Here is a 23,755-nt window from a genome sequence, read left to right on the forward strand (position 1 = left end):
CTGTTATCTTACTATCATAAGGTACAAGAATTTCTTCAGTCATTGTAACAATTGAAGAATTGTCCGATTGCAGGAAGAATATATTAATATATTATATTATAATATGTTATATATATATTATTCTATAATATACGAACTGTTATCTTACTATCATAAGGTACAAGAATTTCTTCAGTCATTGTAACAATTGAAGAATTGTCCGATTGCATTAAGAATATATTAATATATTATATAACCAAATTAAGAATTAATTTTTAATTAGTAGGAAAATAAAAATTAAAAATAAATGTTTAAGTTTACACCCTGGCACAGTGCCTTCCAAAGCCCGGGTTAAGTAAGCCGAATAGATAAATCCAGCCTACATGAAAGAAATAAAACATTTTCTCTCTCATTAAAAATAAAGTAAAGGCTTTCCAAAAATTTTCAAGAAGAAGAAAATTATTCATTGATAAACAGTGATCTGATCTGATATAGCTGACATACGAAATCTGACTACGGTTTAGAATATATACTACTTCTCCATTTATATGTAAAAAAATTGATTAGATTTCAGTCAAATAAACTTAATGATATAATTATTTATTTTTTTTGAGGATATATAAATTTATATAAAAGTATTATCCTCTTTTTTATTTTTATAGAAAAAATTACTCATTTTTAAAAATGCTATTTCTTTAATGAATAATAGTTTCTTCTTCATCGCAGACATCTTTTCTCCATCACATTTTTAATTTTTCCACTGAATGTGTCTAACCACTCATACACGTGCTTGGTAAGGTCAAGGACCAATTTTTATTGTTTAATATGGATGAAAACAAATAGTTATATAGTGCAAAGATAATTATTTAACAATAATTTTACTAAGCTACTTTGCAGACGACAATAAAGATGTAAAAATATAATACATTTATAATGATATATAATAAAACAAAACAGTTTGGTTTATTGTTTTCATTACAATAGAACTTTGTGACCGACAAAAATAAATAAATAAACAGTAAACGGGAAGAATGATTTTTATCACAACAAATTCAAACCAAGAAAATTGGAGTACATTGTTTTGGATTTAATTAAATTATAAAATTCCATAAATTGATTGTTATGATATATTTCCAAACCTTAAAAAATCCAATCTCTACTGAAAAAAAAATCTTGGTCATAACATTAAAATATGGAAAAAAAAAAGGATTACCTAAAATATAACGTAAAGTTCAAACTGAAACCATAATCATTCAACAGTACTTGACATTCCTCACAAAATGCCTCTCAATTATTCTTTTATTGGAAATCCACTCAAAAGTTGAGATTTCATGTTTCAAGATACCAATATCGATCTTTTATGGGGGCTATTTAAATAATCTAACAAAAAAATTATGATTTTAATTTCAATTTTGCGGATTTTTACGATTATTGTACTACAGTCAATCCCAAAGCTAGTAGGGTTGTAATTAAATTAGCCTAGTCTTTGGTACGAATGAAACGCATGTAACACATAAAAAAAAAACATAACTGTTCCACTATTAAAGCAACACAAAGACGACCATGGCAACATACTAATACTAGAAGAAGAAGTGCAAGAAAGGTGGCGGCAATATTTCAAGAGCTTATTGAACCCGAGAGAAGCAGAGAATAGTCTGGAAGACTGTGTACAATCACCAGTGGGTATTAATGATGAAGATTTGGAACCCATTCCACCCGATGTAGAGGACATCGAAGACATCTTGTCTAAGCTAAAAAAAAATAAATCACCCGGTAATGATGGACTCCCAGCAGAATTTCTTTAAAGCAGGGCATCACGAAGTCACCAAGGAACTACAGGACGTAATAGCTCACATATGGGAAGAGGAAACCATACCCAAGGAGTGGAATGAGGCGGTAGTAGTGCAGATCTACAAGATCTTACAAAGGTAATTCAACGATATGCACCAACTATCAAGGGATTAGTTTGCTTAGCACAGCATATAAAAATCTTTCCATATCCCTGTATAATAGGCTCCTTCCGTATGTTGAACAGAAACTGGGTGATTATCAAGGTGGGTTCCGGCCCAATAGGTCTACTATTGATCAAATCTTCGCCCTGAGGAAAATCTCTGAGAAGATGAAGTAACATTATCAGATAACTTGGATGCTATTCATTGATTTTCGGGCTGCCTATGATACAATCGTAAGGGGTGAGCTCATAGTGGCTATGCGTGAACTGGTGCTTCCCGATTAGTAAAATGCACAATGGTGAGCACAACCTGCCAAGTAAAATCCTGTGGATTATCAGAGCCTTTTGAAGTGGAATATGGTCTAAGACAGAGTGACTCAATCAGAGGCTCCTCTCCTGTTTAATATCACTCTACAAGCAATCATAAATAGAGCAGGAATAAGTCAGGAAGGAACAATATTCACAAAGATGAACCAAGTTCTGGCCTATGCAGACGACGTCGTCATCATCGGTAGATCCCTGCAGAGCATTAGGACTGCTTTCGAAGCAATTGATGTCGAAGCAAAAAGAATGGGCCTTTATATTAATGGGGAAAAACCAAGATTATGCAGCTGGGTATAAAGCCTCTGGGCCAGAGTCGCCTTGTAATGGGCCCCTATAATTTCGAAGTGGTAAGTAGTTTTTCTTACCTTGGCTCTATTATCAATGAGAACTAGGATGAAGAATTTAAAGCAAAATTGCTGCTGGAAGTAGAGCTTATTTCTCCATTGTAAGGCTAATCAAAAGCAAACTTGTTAGCCGTACCACCAAGTTCACTCTGTACAAAACGTTGATAAGGTCAGTCGTCACATACGGTAGAGAAACTTGGACCCTAAGCAATAAAAGCATTAACCTGCTAGACAGGTTTGAAAGAGTAATTCTGAGCAGAATCTTAGGGCTCGTATGCGAGAATGGTAATTGGCGAAGAAGGAAAAATGGTGAACTTTTTGAGCTCTAAAGAATAAAGCATCTCAAAAAAGGACACCAAGCCTTAAATGGCTTGGCCATGTAATGAGGTTGAGCGAGGAAATAGTGGCTCATAAACTGTACAGTTACGGACGGTGTGCGGCAACGTGGTAGGCCGAAGGGCCGATGGAGGGATGGTGTGAGACGGGATCTGCGACAACTGAGGATCCCAGTTACCTTTACAGAAGATAAAGCAAGATGGTTGGTGGCCGTAGAGCAGGCCAAGGGCAGCTTCATGCGCCTGTTGTTCCATTAAAAAGAAGAAGAAGTCGATTAGGCATTTTATATATATATGCACTTACCTCCGTGATTTATAAAAAAACTAAAATAAAATGAAATTTGTACCGCTACAATCCATGAAGGATTAGGAGTGCAGTACTTTGTAAAGAAGTACTGTTACCAGACCAACGGTTGTACAAGGTGGTGGTTTGCAAGAATCACGCTCGACCACCAGATTTTTACCCCATTAAGGGTACCAAGGCTTGTTGTTGTTGTTGTCTGGGGCTTTTGGGCGTAAAACCCTGAGGTCATCAACGCCCATGTTTCGTGCTTTATATTCTATTAACCAAGGCTTGTTACAACCAAGGTTGTAAGGCTGGGTGGACCCACAGGGCTGACTCAACTGCTACAGGTGACAGATAATAATTATCTGCCATAGTCGAATTCGAATCCGGGTCCTTGGAATTAGTAGTCCACTGCCTTACCAATGAGCTTCCCGCGCTCCCATCATCCCCGTCATTTATAAACATTAAGAAAAATGCTAAATGCTTTGTAATAAGTACAATAAAGCCTAAATAAGAAGTCTGTAATCAAAGAGGAAAATTTAAGTTGTACTCAAAATCTGAAAAAAATCATTGTTTTTCCAACGGACCCTTCAATATAATTTGTTTTTCCCTACTGCTAAAAAAGGTAATACAGTTTTGTTCACTTCTTGATATAATTGCAAAATGATAAACTAGAACAGAAAGAATGGTTATATAATGATTATTAGTTGTTAATCTGTCGCATAATTACGAAATTTTATAGAGTAGAAAATGAATAGTAGCTATCATTTGAATAGGTATCCGCTGTTGTGAATAGGTATCCGGCAATTTAATGAAAATTGAGAAATGGCCTATCGTTCTTGAAAATATTGGGCAGGTCATTTGATTATCAATTACGAGGAACGAATAATAATGGCATAAATAGACATTATTGTCTACTCCTGAGGAGGGGGAACCATAATCCCAAAAACCATTCTACCCTATCGCTGTTCTGTTTGGAGTTATGGAAGGATACATTACGAGTGATGAGAATGCCACATCTTATGGTGAGTAATAAGTGATATTTAATTTTGGTTATTTGGTGATTGTTTTTAAATTATTTAAGATAGAATCTTAAAGGGATAGACCAACTCTTGGTGTATAAGCCTAAAAATAACGTGTATTTGGTGTATTATAACAGCAAAAACACAATCCGAATTTTAAAAAATACGAAGATTATAAGAGATGACTTCAATTTTATCTAATATCATTTTCTAATTTATCATTAATATTATTTTCTAAATCCTTTTAAAGATGAATAAAAGAAATTGTTAATTTCGAAGTTATTTCTTCTTGCAATGTTTAATTCGATAGCATTAATCCGTTATTCCCCGTCCTAATTGCTAAACAATGATTGATGAATTAATATACCCTGTGATAGGGTCACTCCGTTTCAAGTCAAAACACTTTTGAACCTTACCGTCTCAGATTTTCCTCAAATATTGCACATATTATGTTAAACTATTTTTTTTGTTGTAATTTACAAACAGGGATGTAGGGATGATAGTATGTAACCTGTTATGGGTAAAACCCTAAAACAATTATAAAACTAAATTTCCTTATTTTCATTGGTATCATTGTTATTTTCCGATGACGCTGTATATCCATGGTGATTACTCCTGCGTTCATTCTCAAAACTACGTGGAAAATATTTGTGAAAAATGTTTTAATAGGATCAGGGGCTTGTGGAAATAAAAGAATCTCCTGACACATTTCGTGGCTTAGTAAATGAAAAATTATTCACGCCAGGGGTTATGTTTCATGAAAACTTTAATATTAGATTTGCTGCAATAATATCTTCAATAAAATGAAGAGTTGAGCATCCGTTTTATTTGTTTTTTAACATTGAAGCCATTTCCGTTCCACATTTATATTTGGTCATTTACATCAACACAACCTATTTAAAGAATAAATATGAAATTTTTAAAATGTGTACTTTCTGAGAAAACTAAAATCAAAATTTTAAATTAGGTATAAAGACCTTAATGTTCCCTATGTAACCGATCTAGCCCGAATCAGATATCACTCCTTCCATTAAAAACTCCCTAATCACTCAAACCCCCTAGTTTCTAACCTTGCATCCTCTTTCATTCCTGATAATCCTCCAAGGTGCCTGAAAAGAAGATGGCCACCAGACCTGCTAATGTAAAATGTCATTAGAGTGCTACCAATGGGTAGTTTCTCTACACGCCTTTAACACTCCATCTCAACTAAGATCAAATTTACTGAATGTATTATATAATATACAGTTGTAAATTTCAATAAAGATATTTAAAAAAAAATAATAGGTTTTGTGAAATGTTAACTTATCTTAATATATATAGTGTTCAAGGGCATACCCAGGATCAGAACTAGAGCAAAGACATGGTCGTTCAGGTTTTGACATTTGAGAACGGAAAAGACTAATGAAACCCAAATGGTTTGGGAATTAATATACAATTATAGCAGTATTTTATTAGTTATTAAAATAATTTGCGTGAAAAAAAATTATTAAACTGTTTTTACTTCTAGGGGAAGGCAATATACCATAAAATGATACTTACTGCTGGTAACTGAATCCTATATACCAATTTTAAAGGAACGAAATAGATTAAGCATTCTAGCAAAATAATGCTTCTAATTCTTGTAAAAAAAAAATTATTGTATGGGATTAGGCTGAGGAGTTTTTTCGGCATTGAGAAAAAGTGAGTTTTTACTGGTTGTTGTTATTTTGTTTTTGAACTATTCAACAAAAAATATGTCAGCCAAGTCACTACTAACGAAAGTTAGTGCACGAATTGCAGTTTTTCAAAAATAGGTTTGTTTCTTGAAATATTTTTTTATAAATTTCTACAGCCACTTGCAATTTAATACTGGAAATGGTGTTTCTGGCAGACCAGAAAAAATGAGCTTTACCGACCTTTGTGATGAGACTAATTTCCCATAAAAGTGTACATATTGCAGCAAGTTTTGTGTAAATTTCATTGACTTTCAGGGGCCTTCTTGGAAAGTGTAACCAAAATAATGTGAGAACAATAATAAAATTAACTACTATGAATCAGAATAACATTTTATCTATAGGAAAAATGATTTTAATCATGGAAAAATCAAGATTTATAGTTGTACATCTGAAAATATTATCAAAATCAGAAAACAAATTCACATATTCTATTAAATTCAGCACTTGGAACAACATAGGAATTCATGAGGATTACAAAAGATTTAGACAGTTTTGCACAAAAATGGCAGTTTCCCACCATTGTACGCCGTGTCAAGACGAGTCTCAATGTTTTAAATTAAAAGCTCCAGGAACGTTTCTACGGAACCCATGGGGTCATGTGGTTCAAGGTTCTAGAATTCAGTTTTCGAGGTAACGCATGAAGGAATACACGCCCACTAAAACTCAGAATATATCTGAAAGATTTTCTTTTTTAGATCCACCTATGGTCTACTAAATAATATTATAGGTGAGACTTTCCGTCTGTAGGTATGTACAATTTTTTTGATTTGACCAATTTAATGTTCACACTTCAACACTACGTTATTGTACTTTTATTTAGTATTATTATTTTTTTCTCACAATTGATTGAGGAATGGTGTGTTTAAATCTGTACCACAGAATCTATTCACTATTTATCAAAGTAATCTTTATTCAGCAGTGATGAAGATCTTATCCCAGACCTGCCTTCTCCATTTCAGTCTTAATGTAGATGTAATTAATAGAGAGAACTACTAATCAAAGCTTACACTCCTCTCCACAAATTCGAAGTTGGCCTTACAACAATTTATATTTTAGACATTGCAGCTCCACAGTCCCGATCTGCGAGTGTTTTGACCAATTAGCTTGGCCGATTCCATTAACGTACAGGAAATGTCTGTCAGAATTTCTTTTTCATTGGTATAACACAGAAAAGTATGACATTAAATAATGGTCTGTATATCTAATACAGGGGGCAGCGGTATCAGCGTCAGTCTACCAACCCACAGGTTGTCGATCGAATCCCGGTCCCACCCGGGCTTTTTTCAAGCATAAAATAATGCAAAACTCACTGACAACTTCCCCTCGGGCGTTTGTGAGGCCCGTTAGCCAATGGGTAACACACACAAAAAATAGGCGTGGGAGTGACGAATCCACTCGGCGATAAAAACACGTCAAGAAACGCTCGATGTAATTGAAAATACATCGGGAGGACTTATGCCTCCGTGGTCTGTTACCAATAAAATATTAATAATAATATCTAATATTACTCGGTGTATGACGTTTACCACAACTGTTACCCCTCCTCTGCTCTTCCCTATGCCATGCTATCTTCACAATAAATGTTTGTTGAAATATATTTTTTCTCTTTTTGTAAATTCTCTGGCTATACATATGTAATGCTAACCTTGTGCCACGAGTGCCTTGAGTTGGGCAGCCCATTCGATAGGCATATAACTATTTTTTGACTGAAAGGCTCAACTATTTTTTTTTTTTGTTTGATGACTAATGTAGTGACCCCGACTTTATTAAAATTTTATACAAATCCCAGGTAAGTGAGAAATGTTCGCACGGTTCAACCTGTACAACATAATTTATTTACTTTAGTTCAAAGATTTTTCTATAAATTTTGAATTTATTTTATTTGAATTAAAAATAACTAAACAGTTTGATTTTCCAAATTGGCTTTATTGTTCTTTTGAAATCATGTATTGTTACGTAGAGCTGCCCAGGATAGAGGACAACTTCCTTCTCTTCTCTAGTTGCAGCCACATCCCAGTAGTCCTGCTATGCTATTTCTTGGCGGTGAAGGCCTTTGGACCTAAATGGATGAAGGACAAGAGGCCGTTCGTCTTACGAAGAGTCATCAGTGTCTACAACCTGTCTCAAGTCGCCGCCAACGCATATCTGCTCTATTTGGTAAATGCACATTTTGATAAAACTTAAGTTTTCTAACAATTTTAAGAGTTCTTATTTCTGACAACTTTAAATGTTGTTTAAATACACTGACGCTATCAACAGTTGAAATAAAATTTCAGTAGGTTCACCATCAGATTTCAAAATTGCGGTTAACAATTTAATGTTGCTAGATGCATTTTCTTCTCTAATAATAACAGTATTTTTAACCAATTTTTTAATGAAAAGTGGGAAAAAATCAAGATTTATGGTCCTCCGTAATTTTTATTTAATATGGAGGATGATAGATTGATATTATTTTATGTTTAAGCTCATTATGACGACTGATAAAATCAAATCAGTTAAGTTTTTATCTGAAAAGCGGTTAAAATAAGCAGTATATTATTAATATTATATAATACTTTAATTATTGATAAGAAAATTTATTTTAGAAACATTTTCATTTTTAGACTTATAAAAATCTTTAGGTGGTCCAGGTTATTTCTGGGGATTACTATTCTTATTAGGGACGATTCTCTTCACATTGACCACTTCTTCCCTTGAACAGTTTTCTTCTTCTGGAAGGTCAAACTCATTATGATGTCATCATTGGATGGCGCTTGAAATTATGGGGGTCAAGAGTCAAGGTATTCCGCAATCAGAGGCCCCAGTCTTTTCCTATTCATGTTGTACTTCTCCAATTTCTTACACCCAATGAAGGCAATTTCATCTACATCCGGCAATGTTTTTTGCTAAGAGCATTTTGGGGCTTCGAAACCATTAGATCAGGCAACACATCCTGCCCGATTCACATTTTTTTTTTAAATTTACTCTACCATGGTGATAATTAGATCTATTTAGTTCGTACCACAAAATTTGTTAAAAGCAGTCACGTCCTGCAAAAAAACAAATTTATTGTTTAATTTATAATATTCATAATGTTGTGTTTATTATTGAAGGTATATTCAAGGAGATGGATATATACGCCTTATATATAAATGTTGCCATTCGCTTTAATTTTAATTTAAATATTTCTGTTGTTTTACACGTTGTGGCGGTTTTACAAAAGGTGAAGAATCGATTGTTGAACACACTCGTTCACTAGTGAGGTTGGGTTGTTAACACTCTCGTTAGGCGATTCTGAGTTTTTTTTTCCTTTAAAAACACCATATCAAACATCTAATGCATCTACACTTTTTCCACCTCCCGCCAATCCAAGACTTGTACAAATGCTTAGTAAACAAAGGAAGCAACGAGAGTTGGTATCCACATGCTTGTTTTTTCTCTTGAATTTGTTCGGCTGTAAGTTTCCATTTAATCTGTTTTTACGATAAAAACGAACAAAATAAAGATAGGAGTAAGGAATGCAAACGTAAATATTAGCAATGTAGGTTGTAGATAATAAAAATAATACAACATAACCTATAAATTCAACCTTCTAGAATTTTTATCAGAAATTTTTTAATTTAATTAACTAGACATATAATGTTTTCATAAAAATATATTGGTACTATGTTAAATCCAAAATAAACTGCTAAAGTTGATTAAGGTTTAAAACAATTACAAATATACTACCATAAACCAAAGTTAATTATTAAGTCCAAATGTTGGGGAAATTCTTTAGTTAATTAATTAAACTCCGTGTTTTAATTAATTAAACTCCGTGTTTTAATTAATTAATTAAACTCTGCGTTTAAATTAATTAATTAAGCAGAAATATTCATCTGTTGGCAGTTCTAAAGCAACGCAAACTGAAAACAAAAGTGAGGATACAGCCCAAGTGCCCTTTGATTTGTATCTAAAAACCGACACTCAACGGGTCGGCCGCAAATTCAAGACAACTTTTACCAACCAATCCAAATAACCCATTCACATGCTAGTGTACGCCCGAAGTAGCCATTGTTTGGCAAACGTGTAGAGGCACATTAAGAGATTGGCCAATGCCAATGTCGAAAATTTCAGTTCCATCTATACACATGAACCTTTTATTCAATAGTTCTTTACTTTTATCTATAAAATTTATTTTAATATTGTTTTTACTTCGAAGTTCATGTTGAAATTATAAATGGCTCATTCTCTGATAACTTTTAGTTGTCAATTGGATTAATTATTGGTAATTCCGTAATTTTTCCTGCGTTATAGTAGCATTTTTCTTTTGTTTGTTATACCAGCTTGTATTTGTTTATAAGTCTGTATACGTTTAGAAAAAAAAAAAATTTCTATTAGCTCATGTATCTTCTTGCAGGTCCTAAGCCATTGGGGTTTCAATATACTGAGAGTTTGGAGCCATGTGTGTAACCCAATCACAGAAACTATCGGATTCGATTATAAAACTGAATACAGAGTAACATTCATAAGCATTTCATTCATGATTTATGACATAATTAATAAGTTTATACTAATTATTAAGTTTATTTTCAGTTTCTAGAGGTCTTGTACTATTACCACATAACTAAAATCATTGATCTATTCGATACTGTAAGTATTTAATTTTGTTCAAACATAATTGATGTCGACTTTCTGACGAACTATCTGGACTTACTGCTAATTTCTGTTTCATTAATATATATATACTGAAATAATACACGGATTACTATTTTTATTTTTCTGTTGGCATTAGATATTCTTCGTCTTAAGGAAGAAAGAATCCCAAATTACAATGCTTCATATGTTCCACCATTCAACGATGGTTGTCAACTCTTGGTTGACGATGGCACCGCTGAGGGGTAATTTTTCTTTTAGAAATTTCGTGTATTTATTTTTAGAAATAGTTTTTCACTACAAGAGTGAAGAAATTTTATGTTCTCGTTTTTTTTAAAAACATATATTTGAATGGACTTTCTCATTAATATATGAGCAATCGAGTGGAGTAGGAAAATTCAATTACGCTGACTGATAATTGTTCTCCATCTAGGCAATTCTCCTTGTGTCTAGGCAATGTTCAGATTGTATTCCTAATTAACGCGATGAACTTTCATTATGTAGTTTGTAGAGACTGATTCCTTCCTCTTAATGATGTATTATAAACTATAAAATACAAATTTTGGAGAAGAGCCTCGAGATTCACATGGCCTTGTGGCCTCTAGTACTCCGTTACTGCTTAATATAGTTAATTAAAACATATTAACTGTTATGAATGGAATATGGTCCGGGTGCGGTCAAAAAATCTCAAATAGTAAATTATTATAATATTTTTATCGAGCCAACGTTTCGCCTCACGTTGCGGGGCTTCATCAGGGCTAAAAAAGATACAAACACTTGACATAGTTACAAAAAAAAACAAACAAGTGGAAAATAACAGGGGTATACAATGAAAAGTAAAATATAATAAGAAAAATTAAAGGTTGTAAACAGTAAATGAAAAGGGTAATAGTAACAGATAGATAAGAGAGAAAATAAGAGAAGAAATATTAAAGAAAGTACAAATTAAGAGATGAAAAAAGAAAAGAATTAAATCAAATGATGAGATAAAATAAGAGAAGAAATATTAAAGAAAGTACAAATTAAGAGATGAAAAAAGAAAAGAATAAATTCAAATGATGAGACAGAATTTATACCTGTTTTGACGGGAGTCAAAGTCGGAGTGAGCCGTTTGTAATGGGAGGAGTGGGGATGGCAGTTTAGCACGCCAAAATAACGAAAATAATTTTAAAGTAAACATTGTAAAAAAATATTTAAATTAAGTAAACAATAAATGGTAATATACATAATAGAAGGGGAGAAGAGATATTTACAAAATTATAAAAATAAAAAAAATTAAATTAAATTAAAAAAAAACTCATAGATAGAAAAACAAAGGAGAAATAAAGTATAAAATAATGGGATACAATATGTGTACGTGATTAAGAAAGACAATATACCAAATGAGTGAGGATACAGAGAAATGTAAATTATAATAGAAAATTAATAATAAAGTAATTAATAAAAGTACACTTAAGAAGAATTAATTAATTATGAATATAAATTAAAAGATAAGATGCATGAATATAAATGAAACAGGAAGGATAGTAAATATAAAAATAATCAAATAAATGGTGAGACTTTAGAGAAACAAGAATAAAAGATATGACAAGAAAGTGGGCTTCTGAAATGCAGAACAAAGTGAAAAGAAGTATTATGAGGGTTTTATTATGTTCAAAATGTGTGGATATGTAAGGGAGATGCAGGCTTTATCAACTTTATGATTGACGGAATTCTCAGTTAAATTTATGTAAATGGACTCCGAGATGAGACGTTTGTTGTGGTTGGGGACAGTGGCAAGAATGGAAGGATTGTCGAAATTAAAAGTATGATTCAGGTTTAATGCGTGTTCTGATAATTTAGATGCAAGTGGTTTACACGAGTTGATGGAAGTTTTGTGCTGGGAAATGAGGTTCTTAAGTTGTTTTTTAGTTTCGTCGATATAGAAGGAATTGAAGCATGGGGTTGAACAGAGTATCCAGTAAACCACATTGGAACGGTGTTAGAAAGGAATAGGGTCTTTCAATTTGGAAAAAAGATAGGAAATTTTGTTGTGGGACTTCAAGCCAAGACGTAGGGTGGGAATAGTGGATCTTAAGGATTTTTGAACTATATCAGAAAGAATGGGGATATACGGAAGGGACCTGTACTGAAAAAGTGGTGGAGTGGGTTGAGAAGAGTTGAGGACAGGAGGGATTGGAGTAACTCCTCCTGTTCTCAACACGGTCAATCAATAATCTTCCAATATTAACTGTTAGTTTGCAGGCAAGATTTTAATACTGATCTTTTAATTAAAATTTTTCAGAACAAGTCAGCGCTGTTTTTGGTGTTTTGAATCTGACAGTCCACGTCTTGATGTATGCTTATTACTTCCTGGCAGGTTTCGGCCCCAAGGTCCAGAAATACCTGTGGTGGAAGAAACATATCACGAGGATTCAATTGGTAAATAATAAAACAGATAAACTAAACTTGAAAAGTATATAAATAGAAGCATTTATAATTAAACTAGCAAATACCACTTAACTCTTAAACATTGTACATGATTAATTTGTATACACATGTATATAAAACATAATTTTAATTTTAAAACAGTTAAAATGGCCCCCTGTATTACTATATAAGGGGTATTCATGATCTTTAGTTTAACATGACAAAGCGTGTTAAATGGAGAAATATTTCCTTCTTTTACCATATTAAAACGATATAATGTATAACACGGTCGAGAGTCTGTTAAATGGAGAATGACGTCACGTAACAGGCCAGCTGAGCTCGTCACCATTTTGTTTATTTTCGGAGGAACAAGCAATGTAGTGTTATACATATTAATGCTCGTAGTTTGTGTTAGTATTGTTTTGTATGTTTTTAACGAACATGACACTCGGTGTACAAACTTCCACAACTTCCACTTTTCCTTCAATCTAGAAATGTTGTAATAAATTACTTTAATACAAACTTAGATGTAAATAATTTTAACGCTAACTTAGAAGTTTTGGAAGGAAAGGTTATAAGACAAGTTGCTCACTAAATACGCAAGGATCTCTTATGCATTTAACCTTTAACATGACTTAAAATACAGCTGCTCACAATCCTATACTTATAAAATTTTACATTGCAAAACATTTTACAATTAACACATCATGAATACCTCTATAGTTGTTGAAACATCGGGCAACTTTCAACTATAACTATACTGTACGGATGATTTTTGCGACCGACGAACTTTCGGTGTACATTTTAAATATATATAATCTGAAGTCATATTTTTTATAAACGTTTTGAGAACGGGTTCTGAATACACAATTTCTAAGACAACAAAAATTTGTTTTAATGAAATTTTTACCTTCCTAGGTGCAGTTTGTTTTGATACTTGCAATACTTGGAAAGATGAAACTGGTTCAATGCAAGTGCAGCCCTTGGTTCTGGAGTCTATGGGCGTTCAACATAACTGTTTACTTTGCTCTGTTTCTCAACTTCTATATTTCTTCTTACAACAGGAGAAAAATAAAATCATAATAATAACAAATAAAATCGATTATGATGTTCTTCAAAATATTCGATTGGTTTAAGTATATTCTGGTCCACAGATAATGTCTGTAATAAATTTGAGAAACTCAAAAATCAAATTTCCAATATTGAATTTTCCTTACAGTGTATTTAGTGCTTGAAAATTTGTATCATAATCACTGTCGGATCAGGATATACTTTAAACCAAATATATCCCTGAGTTACCATAATATCCATGTTTTTCCTCCGACATCAACAAGGCAACGTTGCTGGTAGAAAAAAATGCTAATAAAGGGATATCTATGTGGATTTGATAACCGTGTGAAAACAAATAAATAAAATAACTCTTAACAAGACTTTATTCAAATCGTTGCAGCGTAGACATGTTAGTTGAATATAAAATTAACGAATATTGCATACAAAACGTCCCATAAAAGATAGGAAATATTTATATTTATAGTAGGTCTCAAGAGCAACAAAAACGTTCATATTGACTATCTGAGGAAGAAATTGATATAATTATATAATAGGTTTGTACTGAAGAACCAAGAACGTCAAGGCAAGGTTCTGGCACCTCGCACCACTCGATGTGAAGAGGCTGGAAAAATCCAAGAGGGAAGAAAAGGAAGAGAGAGCGGCCATCAACAGCAGGATACATCCAGCCCCTAAATTACTACATTGAAATAAATATTAATATCCATAGGTGGGAATCCGAACCCACACCGTTCCAAAATGGTCACTTGAGACTCTCGCACGAACATGCTCAGCCATCAAGTCTTTTACAATCAGAGCTGAGAAAAAACGGATCAAGTTGCGAAGTTATTCATCAATATATAATTTTTATATTTATATTTATAAATCAATATACCTTTACAAGCTTCGATATATTAATGGCAACTATTGAAGTAGTTAATGTGATTGGAGAATCGAGGACAGCAGAGTAAGTTGCTCCTTTATGTATTGTACCTAAACTTATAAGTACAATTAATATTGAAGCAGATTCCACCTTTATTTCGATATATCGACGTAAGGAAAAAAACAAACCTTTATTCCTGTTAGATGAACGATAAGCCTCAACAGTGTCATCGGTGCTCTCCTTGGTCGTTTCTTCAATATAAGATGACAAATGGAACGCTTAACCTCTTTGGGCTGTGTGGCCTCTAAGACAACAATCAGCTGATAGTTTATTGGTGAACATTCTGGTTTGGAGTTCCTCTTCTATTAACTTATTTAATGTTAAATTGAATTAGGCTTGTGGTTTACATAACATAAATCGTTCTGAAATATTTCCTACTAATAAGGAATTTTCTCAATGCTAGAAAGAATCAATGTTACGGTCTGCCAGACATATTTTTGACAATTCACACAAGTTATTAAATTTACTAAACAGAAATCATGGCAGTACAGTACCTTATAAAAAAGAAAGAGAATGGAAAATATTTAACCAACTAAATAAACTGTCATTCAATTTTGGAAATTATGGTATTCTTGTTTTGAACAGGCCAATATCAATTTGTCCTGATATTGTTAGCTCATTATGGCATTTGGGTAAGCAAGTAAATGTAATTTTACTCTGATTCCTAGGAAATTAAGTATTATTTCTCATTCAGTATTTCACTTTTTCAAAGATAAGTGTTATACCTGTCACTAATTTATTTTTTATAGTTTATTAACTGTTTCAATTTTATTTATTAATTTAATTCATTAGAATTAAACTGTGAATGAATGTTAAAAGAAAGACCATATAAGAACACTTAAACCCTGCTGATTTTCCTAAAATTATGACAATATTAAAAAAACAAATAAACCATTGTGGATTTTTTAATTTTGCCAAGGAGTTATTTGATTACAACTGACAAAGTGGTGTAATACATTTTAAACAATCAATATGGAATTATTTATTTTATATCTTTTATTTACTTTATCAAGTATTGTTTCATAATGTTTATTTCACGCAAGTTAATTGCATGTACACTTTTATTTAGCTACTTGATTCATTTGATCTATCTTCTAGAAATTGATCATTGTGCGCCTTATGGAACACTTTAAAAATATTTTTTGGCAATGATATAGCATTATCCTGTATTAAATAATTTTATTATAGTTTCAGCTCCAAAAAATTAATAATAATTATTTCTCCTGTAATTTTAATAAAATTAATTATTGGATAACTTTAATTATGAGTTTGATATATTTTCAGCTAAATGGAGAATAACAGTTGACGGAGGGACCAACAGGTTGTTTCATTATACTGAGAAACATTCTCTTAATCTTCCTTTACCCAATTGTGTGACTGGGGATTTAGATTCAATAAAACCAGAAATACTCAATTTTTGTGAAAAACAGAATGAAATATTAATTGTATGCACTTCTAAGCAAGATTGTAATGATTTCAACAAAGCATTAAATGTTCTACTTGAAACATGTCCCGTTAAAGTTAGTAATTTTGTTTAAAAATTAATAATTTGATTTAAATTTATAATTTTTTATTGCTTGAGAAAATCATTTTTAATATCCAAACTCAAGGTCAGACCATTCTCAAGATCTAAATGCTTTTCTAATACAAACTAACTTTATCTAGTCTTTCTGATGCTTAAATGTTTATATTTTTTATGATTAGGCCTGCTTAGCCTTGCAAATTACAATGTAATGGTCTCTTGAAAATCTTATATCACCAAAAAAAATAGTATATTTTTCTAAATTAACTCTCTCTCATAAGTCATTTCCCCCCCCCCCCCCCACGCCTAACAAAAATGATTATCCCAGGTGAGGCTTATTTAGGATGGCCCTTAAAAAGCTAACATGAAAAATTTATCAATAATAAAAATAAGGACTTCCTTCAAAGGTTCAGATTAATTAAAAATGTTTTAGGGGTCGCTGCTGAGGTACCAAGATTAATAATAATGGATGATTTTGTTTTTATTTCTATAAAATGAAATTGAACCCTGAAACTTAGACTATCTTAGAAAGTAGAATAACAAAGTATTGGAAGAAGAAATTATTAGTAATCTAACTCTAAGAAAATTGTGATAATAATTGAAAAAAGAAATTTCAAAAAATAATGGCCACTTGAATATGTGGTCCAATCAAGAATAAATTATTTATGAAATGCTATTGAGAAATAAATTTCTATTTGTGGTGGAAATCTGTCACGTAATGGTTTTTCCTTTACTCTTTAACCAATCAGCTTTTCTTTAAAAATTTCTAGAAGTGATGTCCATAAAAGGAAAAAAAAAGAGACTCTTTTATTAATCAAGTAATATTTTATTAATTTCAAGATTCTTCTTTTGTCATTTCTCTTTTTGACTGCATTTATTTGAAAATCCAACCTCAATAATTGTGTTCACCATTAAGTGGTTTATATTTGAATTAATGTGGTTTTCAGTTGGATTGCTACGTTGCCATTTCAGAACATTCTGGTCGACTAGATCATACGTTTACAAATATCAATACTCTCTCTCGTACTCCGCTTCAAGGATATTTGCTATCTGAATCAGACGTAACATGGCTCCTCCAACCTGGTTTCCATCGGATTCACATTCCAGGTTACCTATGTAACAAAGAAGAATGGTGTGGAATCTTACCATTTTCCTCATTAGCCAATGTCACAACGACTGGACTAAAGTGGAATCTGAGTAAGCAATACCACTTACTGAGTAATCAGATAAATTTAATGATAATTTAAAAGTGAGCTTATTCATCTCTGCTTTCAGGAAACATAGAGTTATTTTTAATATTTTCTTTTCTTCTAAAGTGTTTCCCATTTTTGGTGGGAGCTAGGGATAAGAAATATTAAACTGATCAAAATTTAGCTCAAGGGTACTCAGCAACCAGTTTTTAAAACATAATCAAGTATAGAATGGTATTGTTGATTAGCTTATTGGGAGGGGGTGAAGGAGGCTAATTTTTAATTTATGACTATAAACAAAAACTGAGTAAATGCCAATCATATTTGTTAGAAACAAGATTCTTCTTATATATTGAAAACATGCTTCAGTGGTGATATTAATCATAGATGTTTTAAATGAATATAAGCCTGTGGAATAGGACAAACATCTTCAGGTTAATGGTAACAATAATCAACTGATATTTTTTTCAAAGTTATTTGGTCACTTTTGCCATCAATATATACTAATCCAACAATACATAGTATATCAGGAGGATATAGGACATTTGAGAAGACGATTGGAGGTGTGGTCAATGAAGAATACAAATAAGTAAACAATTATTTATTAGTGCCAACTTTTCGGCCTTTATCAGGGTTAAAAACAAAAACCATAATGATTAAATGGAATTACAGAAGAAAAAAAAAGATAAGATCACAGATAATGTAGGTACTTAAATAATATTGAAGAAATGGCTGATATAATATTATAAGAATATTGAAACTATATTTAATAAAACATAAAGAGAAGTAATATTAAAATTAAGAATGAAAAAAAGAAAATAATATTCCTCGAAGATCTAATTAATCACATGTAAGTTTTTCTTTATAATTTTATATTACTCCAATTTTTAAATAATTTGTAGTTTTGTACTTGTAATTATTTTGTTAATTTTCATATCTATATTATTTTCTTTTTTCATTCTTAATTTTAATATTACTTTCTTATATTTTATTATATACAGTTTCAATATTTTTATAATAGTATTCCGTGTATTTTCGTCAATACTACTTATGTACCTGCATTATCTGTTATCTTATACTTCTTTTTTTTCTTCTGTAATTCCATTTAACAATTATGGTTGTGGTAATGCACACCCAATCATCTCATATCTTTAATCCAAGGTCAAATGTCTGCTCATCATGATATATACTTTACATTATACCTAAACTTCTTTTATTTTTTAGCCTAATCATGGTACTTATCAACAACCTTTGCAGTTGTATGATATCTTTATATTTCAATAGCAATGAATCTTATGAATCATCCTTTCTTGTTAGCTTGAATTGATTTTTTTTCTAGATTGGAAAATATTAGGCCATTATTATTATTATGGCATTACGGTCCTACAAGAACCTGGGCCCCCTCCACAACAGCCAACCAATCTACACGGCCTCTTGCTTTCTCCTTCCATCTTGCCATCCTACAAGAGCTTCAAATCCTCCTCCACATCATCCAGCCATATGATCCAGGGATAACCTCTTTTCCGTTTTCCATCTGGTTTGCCATAAACCATCTTTTTGGGTATCCTTTCATTGGGCATCCTCTCAATGTGTCCTAACCATCTTAATCTTGCTTTTTTAATCAACGCCACGATGCTGGGTTCCCTGTACAGATTTATCAGTTCCTCATTCCTTCTTCTTTTCCAAACTCCATTCTCTGAGACTCCTCCCCATATCCTTCTCAATACCTTTCTGTCCCATGAGTCGAGCATCTATTCTACTTTTCTTGTCAAGGGCCATGTTTCTCTCCCATAGATTTAGATCCCATAGACCTTACGATGGTAGATTAGGCCATTAAGATTATTTATTCATTTTTTAAGGTAGATTGTTTTAATTAAATCTTAACCTGATATGAAAACCATGACATGTTGACACTTAAAATTTTACAGCAATAAGTAATATTTTTACCTTTTAAAAACATACGCTCTGGTTAAATACTAACTCATGCTCTACTTCTTTCAATGAAATCTTGATAATGTGATAATATATTCCTAAAATTAAGTTGCAATTATGATGCTACTTGGACATCAAATGTCGAATAACAAATCACTTTTCATATTTAATACAAAATCTTGACATGATGATCCAGCAGTTTGAATTTCGAAATACTTTTCTTAATCCAATATAATCAATTTTTTATTTATATTCATCAGAGAGGGAAAAACTTGGGAATAGCAATACTTATTTCTGTATACATGCCAATGTATTTCTAATGGCTACTCATTTAATCTTAGAATTAGAAACTAGGAAATTTAAACCCCCAACAATTTTTAATTCAATTCATTAAGTACCAATATCCCAGTCAAATATTGATTTTGGCTATTTCAAAAGTTGTAACTAATGATGTTAATCAATTGTCCAAAAATGTTTGTTTTACTGAAAAAGTATTTCCTTTAAAGTAAGTTAAGTTTAAGTTATACCTGCAAAAAATAGAGTTTCAAATAAATTATTTATTGTTGATAAACTTTGTTTTGTTAAATTTAATTATTAAAACAATTCTTGAAAGTATTAAAGATATCTATTAATACATCTTCAAAATAAGTTTTAAAATTTAGAATTAAAACAGTACTATATTTTGTTATTTAGTTGGAGATTTCATCTCCAATTGAAAAACCACCAATGGAATCTCAGAATAAATAAATAACTGGAGATGAAATCTCCGAGTGAAGAATTAGAGATAAAATCTCCAGAGCTGTAAATGTATATCTAGCTGTTGATGAAATTGTTCACATAAAACTGGTTTTACAATAACCGCTTATTTTGAGTAGCTAAAACCGCTCAGTTAAACTGAAGGGTAAAATAATTGGAATAACCTATAACCAAGTATTCTTCCAATAACAGACATCCCTATCCTCTGGGTAGAGTGGGTTGGACTACTCCTTAGGGTTGAGCCCTTATCCTGTAACTATTATGAACTTTATTTCCAAAAATGGAAACACAGTTATTTTATGAGTGGTCCGGCTATCTCATAAAAAAAACTTATAACGAATGTTCAAACAAAGTGACTAGCTTGTTCCTTACCTCTTCTGATGCTTCCTAACCTGTTATATAAGTAAATTTATACTAATAAGTGTGTCTTTTTGAATATTGAGCATCTTAAAATATTTCGTTAAAAATCTTTTCCTCTATTCCTTGACCCATGATAAAATGATGGTGGAATATATTATATTATATTATATCAAATGATCTTTACCCAATTTCAGTTCCCAGAGAACCTGCAGTGTGAGCTAGCAATGCATAAATTCTTTATTGCCCTCCCGTAATCTCAACTGAATTCAGATTCACATCAGATAGTAAAATTGGTAATATTGAGCCTTTTAATAAATAATTTGAACATTTTGTTTAATAAATGGACTTAATTTTCCATTATATATTTCTTAAATAAAAATATTGACTTAATTTATTTTAAAGATAGACCAGTTTGTTGTTAATGAAATTCTCTTACTATCTTTATATTTTAAAGTAATAGTGAAGCTCCACTGTTCAATTGCTTCTGTTTCTCAGTTGTATTTGTCTTTATAATTTTTTCACTAATCACATGTATTAAAAAATAACTTAATAAGTATTTTCTTTATAGTAAAACCAGGCTGTATGTGTCTGTAATTACTCATCAACTAACTGACTTATTAATAGCTGTACCTCAAAAATGATTATGCCTATGAAGTCTAAATTATTAATGGTGGCTGCATCATTATATAGTAAGAAAACTAGAAAAATTCAAACACTAACAAGTTTAAAAAATATTATATCTAAACTATATATTAAAAAGAAAAATAGTTTTTTGTATAACTCAGAAACTATACATCTTCTAGAATGTTATAATCATTCTTTTGAAAGATAACTAAATACTCTAAAAAATAAAACCACTACAAAATAACACCGTCTAAACAGGACCATTACGAGCAAAAATGGAAGATGCTGTTGCCTCGAGCGCTATTCAAGGAGGCAGTGTTTGGATCTTCTGGCCCAAAGGGTTATATCATTGTAAAGATGATTTCGTACATTTTGGTTGCTTACTGTTGTCATTGTACTTTGCTGCAAATGATGGTCCTGAGGATTTGAGTTCAAATTTCTTTTGGCAATGAAGAGAATACAACAATCATCAACCAAAACAGAAAAAAAATTTATCTGTCACATTAGATCACTTTGGCCTACATTTAACTATTGGACGATTTGGAGTGTTACCAACCTTCCCTTCCTCAAAGCAACAATTTAATTGGATTCTCCTGGTGAGGAAACATTCCTACTCATGAACAGGCTCATAAAAGATAGTATTACAATAAGAACACTAACTCTCAAATAAGAATAAAGATAAATTGGGTGCTTATCACTTTTTTCAGGAATAGTCTTGTTTTGCCTCTTAATCTGGTATTAATCCAAAAACTTCTCTATACTTATTATTCTCTGATATTGTGCTACTGGGGTCAAAAGCTGTCTTTATTTTTTCAAATTGTTATTAGTACAAAAAAAGAGATGATGCAAACATTTTTTAATGTGTTTATGTAAGAGAATAGATAGCACTCACTCACTAACTTATTAATCACTACATCTCATAAACAATAATGCCATTTGAAGCCAACAGAAATTATTACAGAAACTGTATATCCTCTGGATTATGTTTCTAAATTAAATAAATAGAAAATTTAACATTAAACCTTTAATAATTATAACAATAATTAAAATGATTTGGAGGAAATAAATGGATTGTAAATTTAAGGTCAAATAAATATGTTAAGAGGGAGAGAGTGATTAAAACCATTAGTAGGAACAGAATTTCCACTGACTTCGTCAATTTTGAAGATAAAGGCTTATGTGAAAATTTGTAGGACATTGATAAAGAAGGCAATGAAAATTAAGCTAATGACCTGACGATTAGCCCTAGTATCACTTCTTATTAATTCTGGTACTGCCTGATGTATTTTCTTCTCTAAGCACACTTGACAAAACCCATCTTCAAGTTATGTCACTAAAACATGACCCATTTATTTTAACAAAAATAAAATTGGAATATTTTGTTGTGTTTGTTATTTTCACTCCTGATAGTTGGGAAGTCTTGATGATTCTCATTTAATCCTCAGACCCTTGATGATATGAATCACCTGTTTTCAAGGGTATAAAAATATGAAAATTGCCTAAATAAATGATGCACGTATAATTATGTTGAGATTTTCTTTGGTTCAACCACTAAGTATTCTTCAAATATATTTCATCACCAAATTTAATATTCTATTAGAAATGAAAAGTTTTCCATTAGTATTTATACTTGAAATTAGCAGTTTTATTAATCTTCTGCATTACAAATAATAAAACGTGGTAATGCATTGTTTAAGAAGAAGGGGGAAGATGTTGTGATCGGAAAATAAAGTTGTATGCACAGGACTTTCCTATTTTCTACAGAAGCACCGAGTTTGATAGTGTTCTATTGTAGTGATTGATAAAAACTTATTAAAAAAATATTTATTTATGTGTTAGGATCCTGAATCTTCCTTAGTTGATCAAGATTTTTTTTTTCAGACAATACACCAATAGAGTTTGGTAAAGTCTTTAGTAGCTCTAATACCTACAATGGAAATCCAGAAGTCCAGTTAACCACTGATGGAACGGTCATCTGGACTATGAGTTATGGACAATAACTATAATTATGAAATTAATTGTTTTTTTTAATATCTTGTAAAAGATTTTAATAATTCACCTGCTTTAAAAATTTTATTTCTTCTTTACCCTCATTCATTACTTAATAATAAAGTATTTAACTAATTTTTAATGAGGTTTCAGCTGTTGTAGATACTCTATTATTTTATTATTTTTATTGAATTTTAATTTATACTTTTTTAACCTTCTCCCTATATTAGTTTAATGGTCTTTATTTAATACGACTATCCTGACTGAGAATAAAATAGGATGTTCTCAAATAACTTTTTAATATTGTTAGTTATGTAATTGTTAATGTTGCCGGCAGTAGTAATACATTTGTACTTATATTAAATGTGAATATTACATTAAGTACTACTTGTATCAGATTTTAACTCGAAATT

The 23,755-nt window shown here is 31.4% G+C and overlaps 1 protein-coding gene across 4 annotated transcripts; it reads left to right on the forward strand.

Annotated features, from left to right (window-relative positions):
* Nucleotides 1-4,134: 4,134 nt before the first annotated feature.
* On the forward strand, nucleotides 4,135-23,429 carry LOC106691358 (very long chain fatty acid elongase 7). 4 transcript variants are annotated; one of them, XM_067052528.1, is made up of 7 exons: nucleotides 4,135-4,244; nucleotides 7,917-8,113; nucleotides 10,335-10,433; nucleotides 10,511-10,567; nucleotides 10,710-10,815; nucleotides 12,855-12,991; nucleotides 16,254-16,383. In XM_067052528.1, exons 1-7 carry the CDS (start codon nucleotides 4,202-4,204, stop codon nucleotides 16,266-16,268), a joined length of 654 nt encoding a protein of 217 aa, XP_066908629.1. In that variant the 5' UTR covers nucleotides 4,135-4,201; the 3' UTR covers nucleotides 16,269-16,383. The 4 variants fall into 4 exon arrangements, 3 of the variants coding, with proteins under 3 accessions (XP_066908629.1, XP_014292587.1, XP_014292586.1); XM_014437101.2 differs by lacking the exon at nucleotides 16,254-16,383 and adding an exon at nucleotides 13,898-14,079; XR_001344778.3 differs by lacking the exons at nucleotides 4,135-4,244; nucleotides 7,917-8,113; nucleotides 10,335-10,433; ... (1 more) ...; nucleotides 10,710-10,815; nucleotides 12,855-12,991 and adding exons at nucleotides 15,204-15,601; nucleotides 17,439-17,688; nucleotides 20,924-21,022; nucleotides 23,235-23,429 and having other exon boundaries at nucleotides 16,254-16,489.
* Nucleotides 23,430-23,755: the final 326 nt, after the last annotated feature.

The sequence above is a fragment of the Halyomorpha halys genome, unplaced genomic scaffold (genome assembly GCF_000696795.3).
Source record: "Halyomorpha halys isolate HHAL.00 unplaced genomic scaffold, Hhal_1.1 Scaffold2274.1, whole genome shotgun sequence".
In the NCBI taxonomy this organism is placed as follows: domain Eukaryota; kingdom Metazoa; phylum Arthropoda; class Insecta; order Hemiptera; family Pentatomidae; genus Halyomorpha; species Halyomorpha halys.